Source organism: Drosophila montana, unplaced genomic scaffold (assembly GCF_035044405.1).
Source record: "Drosophila montana isolate Dmon_TW-CO22-7 unplaced genomic scaffold, ASM3504440v1 contig_3200_1, whole genome shotgun sequence".
NCBI classification, from domain to species: domain Eukaryota; kingdom Metazoa; phylum Arthropoda; class Insecta; order Diptera; family Drosophilidae; genus Drosophila; species Drosophila montana.
The window spans coordinates 6,109,728-6,123,117 of NW_026998080.1; the positions used below are offsets into that span (position 1 = coordinate 6,109,728).

General features: G+C 38.7%; 2 protein-coding genes and 1 long non-coding RNA gene across 4 annotated transcripts in view; 2 read left to right on the top strand and 1 right to left on the bottom strand.

Annotated features, from left to right (window-relative positions):
* The window catches only part of cv-2 (crossveinless 2), a 30,224-nt gene extending 28,175 nt beyond the window's left edge, over positions 1-2,049 (top strand). Inside the window, exon 8 of the mRNA XM_064687317.1 lies at positions 646-2,049. Coding sequence (XP_064543387.1) covers positions 646-1,653 — 1,008 coding nt within the window. The 3' untranslated portion in view covers positions 1,654-2,049. The remainder of the gene's footprint in view (positions 1-645) is intronic.
* A 9,744-nt stretch (positions 2,050-11,793) lies between these two features.
* Positions 11,794-12,944, top strand: LOC135431748 (antigen 5 like allergen Cul n 1). The gene is made up of 4 exons (XM_064687026.1): positions 11,794-11,944; positions 12,014-12,163; positions 12,225-12,469; positions 12,539-12,944. Exons 1-4 carry the CDS (start codon positions 11,801-11,803, stop codon positions 12,789-12,791), a joined length of 792 nt encoding a protein of 263 aa, XP_064543096.1. The 5' UTR covers positions 11,794-11,800; the 3' UTR covers positions 12,792-12,944.
* Positions 12,450-13,186, bottom strand: LOC135431750 (uncharacterized). 2 transcript variants are annotated; one of them, XR_010436814.1, is made up of 2 exons: positions 12,947-13,186; positions 12,450-12,861 (listed from the first exon to the last, which is right to left on the bottom strand). It is a non-coding gene; the product is annotated as an uncharacterized LOC135431750 (long non-coding RNA). The 2 variants fall into 2 exon arrangements; XR_010436815.1 differs by having other exon boundaries at positions 12,450-12,889.
* Between the last annotated feature and the right edge of the window lie 204 nt (positions 13,187-13,390).

A 13,390-nucleotide genomic window follows, 5' to 3' on the forward strand; every position in this document is an offset into this window, starting at 1 on the left:
ATTAATTTCAAAATGTATCGTCTCTTAAAACAAAATGTTTTCGCTGAAACTCATTGCAATTACGAATCACGTGTTTTCTAAAAAGATTTAGATATCTCGTAACTTTATTCAGAAGTACAGAGCCGGACAATGCCGGGTACAATGCAATTCTATTAATTCACAACCAAAGTAACTTTGTTTTTAATGTCAGATGACGGGGCCGAAAGTCTCATTAAATTTCTAAGAAACCATTTGGTCATTCTAAATTAAACCAGCGACGAAGTCAGACGTGTAATTATTCGAGCAATTAATAAATAATAATAAATAAAAAATAGTTAATAATATAATATATATTCCAAAAATCGCATAAAGTTAATTTATAATCGGAGCGGAGAGGACGCAGCCATGACTGGAGGGAAGTACTAATACACGAGCACATACTAGACGCCCGTCTAGTATATTCTCGTGTAGTGGTACGTCGTTCCAGTCTATGCTACGTCCTCTACATAACGAGTATCAGTTGACGTTTCCAGTTCGAAGGAAACTGGCATCAAATAATAATCATGGTAAAACATAAGCTATATCTTTGTACCCGACATATTTTCTAGAGCACGAGCAAGAACTTCTTCCTTGTCTAAAATATCGCATTGTCTTTTCAACTTTCAGGGCAGTTGCAAGTATTTGCTGGCTGCTGATTGCTATGGTCACAACTTCTCCATACGCCTTACCAACGATGGGCGTGGCACGCGGCACTCATCCTGGCCGAAAACGGTCACACTTAAGCTGCGCGGGTTGCGCATCAATCTCGGCCAGAAGCTGCGGGTTAAAATCAACGGCACGCGCGTCATGTTGCCTTATGCGGACCACAGCAGCGGCAGCAGCAGCAATGGACATGGTCATAATGTGAGTATTGAGCGTCTGGCGGAGGGCGGCATCATGCTGAGGACCGAGCTGGGGCTGGGCATCGAGTGGGATGGCAACAACTTTCTGCAGGTGTCGGTGCCGGCGCAGTACAAGGGTCATTTGTGCGGACTGTGCGGCAATTACAATGGCAGCGGACGGGACGATCTGACGGGCAGGGATGGCCGGCCGCATAGCGACAACGAGGTGTGGCACTTTGCCAACTCGTGGAAGGTGGGCGGACCCAAGTCGTGCTCGCGAGTGAGGGAGAATGTTGTGGCGCCGCCGACGTGCAACAAGCGTAAGCCCAACTTCTACTGCCGGCCACTGCGCGTCTCGGAAGTATTTGGTAACTGTGATAGTAGACTTAATCCCAACAACTACATCGCCTCCTGCCGCATGGACGTCTGCGAGTGCCCCACGGGCAGCTGCCACTGCGACAGCTTTGCGGCGTATGCCCACGAGTGCCGTCGCCTCGGCGTTCAGCTGCCCGATTGGCGTGCCGCCACCAATTGCCCAACAACCAGCTGGCGTCGCAATGCCACCGAGCTCAGCTATGTGGGCAACAGCTTGTACGGAGATCCTAGTTTTCTCAATGGAGGCGGTGGCGGCACATCTAAGGCGCGACGCCGCAAGCAGCATCAGCAGCATCAGCTGCAATTGCAGCGACGCCAGCAGAATGAGCTGCAGGAAAATGAATACATCAAAAAACATGTACCCAATAAATTTTTAAGGCCGCGTGCGCCGGATCGCACGCCGCCACCAATACACTAAGCACTGAGCATGGATTTAATTATAATTTAGTTGCTACTCATACACACACGCACGCACCTATACACACACACACACATACACTCTCTCATACAGGCTAATGCAAATACATTGCTTACTTTAAGCGCCAATGACACTGGCTGAACTTATGCGCATTGCATTGCATTTAATCTAAATAGTAAAAGCTTTAACAGCTCTTGAAAGCTTTCAACTAGCTTTAAGTGCTTTTTATAAAATCTTAAAGTTCGCTGAGCGCTTTTGCTTAACGCCAGCTAAATATGTCTTCAAATTGAAAACAGTTTCAGTTGCAGGATTAATTTCAACTAGTGTCATTGGGCCTTGCGGTAGGCATAGTAGCAAAAAAAAAAAAGTTCCAGATACGAAATTTGATTGTATGTAGTAGTTTAATTGCGCATTCGCACCCATGACAGCACCAGTATTAAGCTAAGCATTATCCTCCCAGATCGTACATCGTTAAATCTCTGGTGTTATATATACTCTGTTAGCGAACCATCTCATGCTTGCCTTTGTCCATACATTCATCATCTGCATTCGTTGTCGCCATTTTGTTTAAGCCTTATTTATTTTAGTAACTAAGTTATAAAGAAATTTTTAGTGCCCCGGCCTAAGTACTACTCGAAAGTATGTTGTGTATCTGTTTAATTTTTAAATGTATTTGTATGTGTGTATTATCGCTTAAATAAAATTCTATGTACTACTCGATAACGATAAATTAGCGTATTTATATAGAATAAATACTATACGTAATTTTAGTTAAATAAATTTTAGTTTTGCTTAAAATTTAAGCTTTAAACATTTATGAAAATTGCACAAACAGTATTTTTGCTTAGTTTAAAACCCACTATAATACTGCAAATCAGCTACAGAAGGAACAAAATGGGCTATTATCCCAAAAATAAACCCTAACTATCTCTCTCTAACCTTTTAATATCTCTAATCTCTCTCTTTCTCAATATCTTACTAACTCGAACCTTACACTTTATAAAATTCCGTTTATGTCAATAAGAAAACTTGCAATCCACATTTTTGTATATCCAATAAAACGAAAATCAAGTAAAATTAACTGTGTTAATATTTATAATGTTCTTTCCAAGTCAAACTAAACAACAAAAATTACAACAAAAAAAATGCCATTTTCCAATATTTATAATAAATGTATCAAGTTTAATTAATGTAATATGGCTGGATCTGTAAATGTCTGACAAAAATATGCTTAAAAAAACAAAAAACAAAACTCCAAATACAAATTTAAATGCAAGAAACAAAATAAAAACCTGAAAATTTTAAATGCTGTGTTTTTGTAGGAATTGGCAACACTTCCAAATCCAAGTTGTCAATTCTATTTTGGAGAATTCCCTCAAATATCCTGTATACCCAATGGTTGTTTAAAAATTTCCCACTCCCTCTAAATCAATTTGGCACATAAGTCAAAACTTCCCACCCTCATAACTCGGTCAAATCTCATCCGATTTCGACGAGGTTTGGCTCTTTGATCATTGCTTGACCTCTAGATCAATTTGGCATCTAAATCTGGCAACATTATTTTTGGTCAAAATTCATGTGCAAATTGTGCCCTCAAATATCCTATATAGACATAGGTCAAAATTTCTCACCCCCATAACTCGGTCAAATCTCATCCGATTTTCATAAGGTTTTGCTTTTAGTTAATGGTTTGACCTCTTAATCAATTTGCCATCTAAATCAGGCAACATTATTTTTGGTCAAAATTCAAGTGATAATGGTACCTTCAAATATCCTATATAGACATATATAGACATTGGTCAAAATTTCCCACCCCCATAACTAGGCCAAATCTCATCCGATTTTCATAAGGTTTTGCGTTTTAGTTCATGGCTTGACCTCTAGATCAATTTGGCATCTAAATCAGGCAACATTATTTTTGGTCGAAATTCAAGTGATAATGGTACCTTCAAATATCCTATATAGTCATATATAGACATAGGTCAAAATTTCCCACCCCCATAACTAGGCCAAATCTCATCCGATTTCCACGAGGTTTGGCTCTTTGCCCATGGCTTGACCTCTAGATCAATTTGCCATCTAAATCTGGCAACATTATTTTTGGTCAAAATTCATGTGCAAATTGTGCCCTCAAATATCCTATATAGACATAGGTCAAAATTTCCCACCCCCATAACTAGGCCAAATCTCATCCGATTTTCATAAGGTTTTGCTTTTAGTTCATGGTTTGACCTCTTAATCAATTTGCCATCTAAATCTGGCAACATTATTTTTGGTCGAAATTCAAGTGATGATGGTACCTTCAAATATCCTTTATAGTCATATATAGACATAGGTCAAAATTTCTCACCCCCATAACTAGGCCAAATCTCATCCGATTTTCACGAGGTTTGGCTCTTTGCCCATGGTTTGACCTCTTAATCAATTTGCCATATAAATCTGGCAACATTATTTTTGGTCAAAATTCATGTGCAAATTGTGCCCTCAAATATCCTATATAGACATAGGTCAAAATTTCCCACCCACATAACTAGGCCAAATCTCATCCGATTTTCATAAGGTTTTGCTTTTAGTTCATGGTTTGACCTCTTAATCAATTTGCCATCTAAATCTGGCAACATTATTTTTGGTCGAAATTCAAGTGATGATGGTACCTTCAAATATCCTTTATAGTCATATATAGACATGGTCAAAATTCCCACCCCCATAACTAGGTCAAATCTCATCCGATTTTCATAAGGTTTTACGTTACGTGAAAATGGTACCCTCAAATATCCTATAAAGACATAGGTCAAAATCCCTCCCCCATAACTAGGCCAAATCTCTTCCGATTTCCATAAGGTTTGGCTCTTTGCTCTTTGCTCATGGCTTGACCTCTAGATCATTTTGGCATCTAAATCTGGCAACATTTTTCTTCGTCAAAATTCATATGAAAATAGACATAGGTCATAATTTCTCACCTTCATAACTCGGTCAAATCTCATCCGATTTCCACGAGGTTTGGCTCTTTGGTCATGACTTGGCCTCTAAATCAATCTGGCAATAATTTCTTGTTTTTAGTTTTTTTCCAATTGTTACCGTCAGATCGATTTCAAGTTTATTTTCAAAGATATGGGGGCTGAGTAGCTTAATATATAAGTATAAGTATAAGTATATATTTCGTTTGAATTCAAAACTTTAATTAGAAGCAGACTCTATTTGAGATCATGGTTGAGTGCAAAGAAACGCATTTAAAAAGATCGCACACTTCGATATAACTGCGCCTGGTTAGCCTTTTTGGATTGCAGAATAATGTTTATGATGTTGTGGCTTGTGTTTGCTGTTGCTTTTTTATGTTTCAAGTGGCATCAGATTTGCAGGCACGAACCCAAAAACAATTGCGACAACTGAGACGACGACGACACAGCGTCTAGGGTGGCTGCCGCTGGGGCTGCAGACGGAAGTGGAAGGAAGTGGTTCGACAGTTAGTGCTCTGAGCTCTGCTGTTGGACTGGGCTGGGTTTGAATTACACACACACATACAGACACTCACACAGTCGCAATCAATTTATGCATGTTTGCTTTGCAATACTTGTCAAAGTTGTCTAGGGCTGTGCACAACTTTGTGTGTAATTTGAACGGGGCAATCATTTGCCTCCGCCTCGGGGCTTGGACATATGGTCATTTCTTGGAAGCAGGCGCAGGCACTACTTAAACACAATAAGCTCGTAAATCGACGTCGATTTAGACTGAAATACAATCTTGTGCGAGTCTGAAATAGCAGGCGCTCCATTGAGTAAAGCCACCAACACGCAGTCGCAGTCGCAGTCGCTGCGGCCGTGGCTGTGGCAGTTGCTGTTGCTGCCGCGATGGGGCACGTGCAGCGCATGCGCAACGAGGCAAACTGAGCAGCTGGACAATTGGACAAAACTCGTGATTGATGCACGTCGTCTTCAACAGAATCGAGTTTAATGTTTCGACATCTGCCACTGCCCGGCCACCGACTGTGTGTGTGTATGTTTGTCTCGGGCTTTTGTGTGCTTCCGCGTGTTGGTCGCCTGGAGAGACGACGCCGCCAGCGATTGCCAGCGGCGACGCGTGCTCGTGCCTTATCAGGCGCTAACCTGTCCATATTGGCGCAAATGCCGTTTGCCAATATGGTGCGTATATAATTGGAGCGTGTGTCTGCCGATGTCCGTCTGTCTGTCCTGCGGTCTGGCGGTCTGTCTGTGTGGTGTGGCGCCAGAACGTACGCCAAATTTGGCAATGTGAAATGTTGCTGCTGTCCAGTCGAATGGCATATTCCCCATTGCCCACATGCCGCATACCGCATGCCACATGCCCCATAGGCATTAGAACGTCGCCAGCCACTTAAAATCAGCGATTTATCATGAGGCAATGTTTGCCCTGCACAAATGAACGGGGCGACAAGTCGATGAGAGATATCCAAAACCACAACCAACCAATGCCCAATGCCCAATGCCAAGTGGCCCTTCAATATTGCAAAGAGACTCATAAAGATGCGCGGCGATAAGCCGAGGGACACAAGCATATGGACAATCGCCATGCATCATCATTGTGGCGGCACAGAGTCCTGAACCCTTGACTCTCTCTCACAGACAGACTCGAAAATCTATCCAATGTCTTTGAGTGTGCATAAGCGAGTGGCAAAACGCATGAATCACTTTTGGCCAAGGGGCACATTCTCTGTGCGTAGGAGTCCGTGGCCGCCATTAGCGGCATATGTCAGCAGCCGCCCACGTAAGCGGGCCCCAAGGGCTGCACTTTGCGGGTGGCTTTTCCCACGCAAAAGCCAAACCGGAAAAGCTAACAGAAATCTAACTATGCGTTCTCGATGACAGATGCGAGCCCCGCCGCAAACCCAACCGCTTGTTATTTATGTCAATGACTCGGCTTTTGCGTCACAATCACATGTGTGTGTGTGTCTGTGTGTGCGTGTGTGTGCGTGTGTGGGGCTGAGAGAGTGTTTCAAGCAGATGCGGCAATCAATTGTTGAAATAAATTAAAGCATACTCTTCGGCGGTGACCTAAATTCCTGAACAACGGGGTGGCAATTTCCATTATTTCGAATGCCCCATTTACACCAAAATGCAGCAAATACAACTTGGGGAATAATAAATATTGACATATTTTAAGACAACAAATGTTAAAGATTAAGAAGGATTTGTATTTACCCAGTTACAAAATGCTTCCATCCATTAGATAAACTAATTTTGATATTCTTTGATATTTGCAATTATTAAAATGTTTACTCTTGTAAATCTTGAACCTTACATTAAAATGTGATCTCTTATTTGCAAACAAGATGCCTTGAATCTAATGTCAAATTCATTTTGTTCATGCTAAGTACTTAATCCCTTAGAATCCTTTCCCTCAAGACCAACAACTGCGAGTTCTTATCAATAATTTTAAACCATTTTGGGGGCACTTGAATTTTATTCTCTCAAAATTTCGTTCCCTTACCTGATTTTTTGAGTTTTCTATCAAGGGATATGTATCTTTTTTCTATACAAAAAAATGGTTTCTACTTGTTATCCTCTACCTCATGTAAATTAACGACTTGCGTCCAGAAATTTTAGTCATACAAATTGAAATCAAAAGATAAAACCTCTTATCATTTAACATTGAACTGCAAATTTGTACAATCTAGGCAGGCCTTGAATGTCATCGAAAATCGCGACGTCATTTCAAATTTTGTTCATTGAAATAGCTGCATTCGAAGCAACTTAATTAACAATTATTATCCATGGGAGAACTCAGCAGGGCCTTAATGGGAGTATTACTACATAAGGAAATGCAACACGCGGTACGTGTGGCATGTCCTCGTGTAGTAATACTTCCTTTTAGTCCCTGTTAAGTCCTTCAGAAGAATTCTAAGGTATTATAATCAAGAAACTTTACTTCTATTCGCTGTAATCCTGAGCTCCTGGAACTACGTAAAAGCGAAAGCAAGGTGAGCGCACCTCAATTTTATAATTACCAAATCTTTTGGTATATGAAAACATATTTTTCCCTTCTCTTTCAATGAATCGAAACACAATCTAAAGCCTGGATTCATCAGTCATATGCGCATCTAAACAAAATTGTAAAACACTTTATCTGGAGTAGGAGTTTAGAGCCGTATTCAAGTCTTGATTAGAGCGTAACTATTCAGGAACTCATTTCTAAAGTTTTTCTAAGTACATTGGCATTGGCAGTAAGGTATTTAAAGTACACAATATATATATATATATATATATATATATATATATATATATATATATGAAAGTCCATTAAACTTCATATGTCGAGGCTATATAAAGTTGATGAGCTGTTCAATTCGTTGCCTTCTGACATTGTAAGCTATTTAAAATACAAATATATAATTAAATATACACGAGCTGGTATATATCATTATTTATAGCCCCGCAGAAAAACAGCAAACGGTGTGTGAAAGTGAGTATTCGATTACACATTGAATGAATGAATAAATGAATGAATGAATATGAGTGCTTAATATTAATCACTATTCTTGTGCGATGTTTTATACTTGCTTCGATTGGTTCTAACCAATTTAATGTGCAATCAAGTATTCAACGTTGACTCTCGTGCCCATGGGCTGTGTGTGTCTATCAAAACCTTTTGGCTTTTGGGGATTTTCAAGTTAAATTAATAGCCACCCTGAAAGCTTATCTGGGCATGGGCAATATCGCAGACATTTGCATAATTAGCAAAGAGAGAGAATGCAGGATGTGTGACTCGTATATGTATAGACACTTATTAGTTAGTCTGCTGAAAGTCAAACCGATTCAACAGACACGCAGGCGTCAGCTTCAAATGTTTTTGATACCCTTACCGAGAGAGTACCATAAATTTGTCGTTTAATCTGAGAAGACAAGCTTTGACTATATATGCCTGTTTGTTTAACCCTATCTGTGAAGCAGTTGTGCTTAAACTTATATTAAGACTAATATAATGCAATTCTTTAAACAAAACCAAACTATTAAATCCTATTTCGACAATTGCATAATTGGATTTTATATTTATCTGACTGTTTAAGACTTCTATGGAAGTCCGCAATGGAATATTGAATTTATAAACATTTTTTCATTAGTTTACTTTATTAACCAACATTTTTTATAGACTAATTAGATAAAACTCATTTCTTTTGACACACTCGAGTCCCGATTTTGCTCTTTTAATGTCAGTATTGACTATTGAATAAGATATGTATTATAAATAAAGGTAAGCAATATTGAATTCAAGCTCTACCGGCTCTTTTCAACTTAGTTTTATATGTCAACAAATTGATTTTTGTTGTTTCCATCTTGAGATATTAACTTGTGGACTATTAAATAAAACACGATCAGAAAGTCACGCCCAACCTATTTACTTTACTAAACCAACTCTTAACTCTTTTATAGAGCTGCACTCTAGCTCATAAAGATAGCTATGCAAGTGTATTTGAGCTTCAGCACTTGGTAGATAGCTTTACTTTGTGTTATTTTGTTTTTGCCACTCGACTCAAACAAGTTGCCACACAATGAGACATTTCGGCACATGGCAATTTTTGTCAATATATATTTTATTATTAATTATATAAATTAGCTTGTTTTGTGGTTTTTTTTTCCCCCTTTTCTTGCCAGCGGGCGTTTGGGCGGACAGACATTTCAATTCAAATCATTTAAATGCGACGCAAGGCAAAGGCGAAGACAAGGCGAAAGATACACAAATTGTGCACAGACGATCATCGCACTCATCATCATCATCATCACCATATTCATCATCAGTTTCATTATCATCAGTAAAGTGTAATTAAAGGCAATTATGCACATGTCGCCCTGTCTCGCCCGATGCTAAATTATGACGGAAGTTGTGAGCTTACAATCAATGCCCGAGGCATTAAGTGCGATTATCTAATGCTCAATTAATGTACAATGCGCATATGCATATTGATTAATAAAAATATTATTAATGCTTGCCGTGGCGCCTTAGATAACAATTTAAATCAATGCAACAGATGTTTTAACACGTTAGGCATTCGGCACAAGAACTGATTGGGAATAATATGGAAAATTGCGAGCTGAGAGAAAATCAATCAATCACAAATTAATAGAAAATCAAGAGTCGTTTAAAAGGCGGAGTAACTAATTAAACAATAAAGGAAAAGTTAGAAATCGGCTAAAAACTCTGATCTACATTACTATGTCGGGGAATTTTTACCCCTTGCAACGATTCTAAATGGAGTGTAGAGAACTGATTGAGAATTATAAATGAATAAAGATTGTAAATGAATAAAAAATAGTACAATTGGCTTCTATATATATAAACCCATTAAAGTTGTGTTTTCATATTCATAATAATTTAATATTTTATGAATATTTCAAGAGTTGTATAATAAATCATAATAAAAAACAAACACGTATATTTGTTTGTAATTAAGTTTGTAATATTTAAACACATTAAAATTAATTACTGCTTGCGAATTTTAAGTTAAATCCCATTTAAATAATTCTCTACACCAAAAATATATTGAATAATCGTTTAAGTTGGTTAATAAACACATAAGAACATAAGAAAATTAATTGTATTATTTCAAAATTTTCAGAATGTGCTCAATCAGCAGTTAATTGAGTAAATTAAATGATTTGCACTAGTAAATCCGTTCGGCTGTCACTAAACCAAGCGCAAACTTTGATTAGCCGCTTGGCCCGATTCGCGATTGGTTATCGCCGTTTGCAATTAGCATATTTTGTCCACTAAGTTTAGTCTAATGAATTGACACTAATGTGCTGAATATGTGCCATAAAAATCAAATCAAAAACTTGCTGCTACCCATGTCGACTAATCATTCATTGCTAACAATAAATACAGTTAAGAAACAATTCAACTGACGCCCACAAATTAGGCAAGGCGACAGACGACGCAAAGTTCCCATATGCATAATGCCATAGATCTCTACAGATCGCCATTGATCTTTTATGGGTACATAAATTGAAACGTGCTCGTTTTATAGCCAACAAAAATAAGAAATAAAATAAAGGCTTAGCTCGTGGCTATCAAATAACGTTCAATGGACTTATCCGCTTATCCTCTAATATTTCGATCGTATAAAGACAATTTGTATAAATGTTTAACACAATGATAGCCGAATTTGTATGCTCTGTCGTCAAGAACTGGGATTGAAGCCTAAGATGACGCTGACGGGACTGAAGCTTGCTTAATTCTCGTGTTCCCGGTCATTCCCTCAAATTAATATTTATGTTTATTTATTAAAATTGTTTTGTATAAACTTGTTCTTGGTCGTTTTATCTTAAACGTGTTAGAAAGGCTTGGTTCGCAGAACGAAATGGCAAGAGAAATAGAAATAGAATAAATACACTCGGAAAAACAGTTGAGAAAGTTATTATTTAAACATGCTATAAAAGATACCCGAATGTGCGAAAATATTTCTAACAAAATACTAACTAAAGAACTTTTCCAACAGTAAAAATCCCAAAAGAAACGAAATATTCTAAAACCAAGATGTGTTCTTCTTATATTCAAATAGAACTTACTTAATTTTCTCCAGATCTTTTCAGGTATGAAACTTCTTTTTCTTTGTATTTTACTCCCAATTTAAATCTATAAGGATCACTTATGATAGTTTCGTAAAGTGAACTTTGATTTTAAATTTCCTGTCTATAATACTTGGAACAACATTCAAGATTGATTCATACCAGATTAGGACTGAGGTATACCTTTAATCTAATATAAACCTGGACAAATTGCATGCCTGCCATAGTTGGAATATCTTTCTCTGAGTGTATTAATACAAATAAATATATAGTATATCTAAGAGTTAAGTTAACTAACTTAGCACACACGTAAAGCTTGGTTGACTGATTCTCCGATTCTCGTCTCTGGCTCGGAGTCTGTCTGTCTGGTCAGCGCTATTCATTCGGACAGAAACATTCAATAAAGACGGCCACGCGAATTGGCCAGACTCTCATTGAAAGCGTTAGGTTCAAGCAATTCCTACACCCAAACGGTTCACAAATCAATTTAAATTAGCTTCAGCAGCTATCAATATTAATTTTTAATTTGTCGTCTTACTTTTCATATAAATTCGTGTACTATTTAAATTCAAATTTAAACGCGTGGCGCGCTTTTCTGTTTTCTGTGCAAAATGTCAGCATTTATAACCTCAATAATCTACGTGGCTGTACTCCAGTTGTTCCTGCTCCACCTGGCCGCGGGCAAACAGTTCAGCTGGTGTGATCCCGATCTTTGTGGTGCGGGCATCAAGCACATCGCCTGTCGCAACAATGGCGTAAGGGCATTCCGTCTAATTATTAACCTATTCCCAAGTTAATTGAACTGTCTTTTCGTTTGACTGCAGCATTTTCACAGACGCTGCCAGCCGGACTCCTTTGAGGTGGACATCTCTCGGCATAAGGCGTACTTTGTGCATGGCCACAACAAACGCCGCAACTTTGTCGCGTTGGGCAAGCTGCCTGGTTATTATCCCGCTGCACGGATGACCACGATGGTGAGCTTAGCTAAGAGGCATCTTCTTGGTCAGGTTGATTGATTCTACTATTCCAAGTTAGGTCTGGGATGATGAGCTGCAGTATTTATCCTCGCTAAATGTGCGCACCTGTATATTGGATCACGATGATTGCCATAATACGTACAGCTTTGCCAATTCGGGCCAGAATCTGTGCGCCATTTGGCGAGATCGCAATCCCCATGTCAATGTGACCAGCCTCATTGAGGAGTCGCTGGGACTGTGGTTCAACGAATATGACTTGATCGACAGCAGCTACATTAACAGATTTCGTGTCACACAATATTTGTAAGTATAATATTCTAGTAATCGAAATATAAATTAAATATATTTATATTTCTTTTGCAATTCCCTTAGTGAGGACTATGGTCATTTTGCGGAAATGGTGGTGGACCGCAACTCGCGCATTGGCTGCTCCATATTGCGTTTCACACGTCCCGATTATCCCTATGTGTACATCTATAATGTGGTCTGTAATTACGCATCCATCTACGCATTGGATGCGCCCGTCTATGAGGTTGGGCGAGCCGCGTCCCGCTGCGAAACCGGCAAGAATCCATTCTATCCGGGTCTGTGCTCGACACGAGAGCAATATAGTCCGAACTACTGAACGATCGTGTGTAGTGTGTAGATATAATGCTCAGGTATAGAACTGCCAAGAACTTAGAAATCACTGTCGTCTGTATTGTATTTTACATAAGATCGTAGCTTAGTTGTAGTTGTAGTCTTTGTTTACCAATAAATAACACATAACACAATATTTACCATTAATTTATTGACATAATACACCCACTCGACAACTTTTGGCCCAACATCAGCGTATGTCATTTTATAATAATAATATTTATAATTAGTTAATGATTTGTTGTAAAACTGCCTGCTAGTTAAATACACTCGAAACTGCCGGTGAGTATTTAAATTTGGTTTTAACGAGCTTAACCAAATAATGCCAAAATTAATCAGTGAACACACAAGGCGAATGCTCAACTACAAAATACCCGAACCGGAATTTAAGTAAATATTAGATCTGAACATCTCGTTCGTTCGCCTAAGTAATGCTTGTTACTGTCCATCATACATTCGGCAGCCAGATATACCCGGTTCATTTGTATGCTTGTTACTGTCCGTCATACATTCGGCAGTCAGATATACCCGGTTCATTTGTAAGTTCGGGTATTGAACAGAAGTTTGGGTCCAGGTTAGACAGGT

What these genes read in the sequence shown, in the direction of transcription:
- LOC135431748 (XM_064687026.1), top strand. Translation starts at nt 11,801, where the DNA reads ATGTCAGCATTTATAACCTCAATAATCTACGTGGCTGTACTCCAGTTG. An exon ending in TCGCCTGTCGCAACAATGGC is followed by an intron (nt 11,945 to 12,013) that starts GTAAGGGCATTC and finishes GTTTGACTGCAG; the next exon opens with CATTTTCACAGACGCTGCCA. An exon ending in CTGCACGGATGACCACGATG is followed by an intron (nt 12,164 to 12,224) that starts GTGAGCTTAGCT and finishes ATTCCAAGTTAG; the next exon opens with GTCTGGGATGATGAGCTGCA.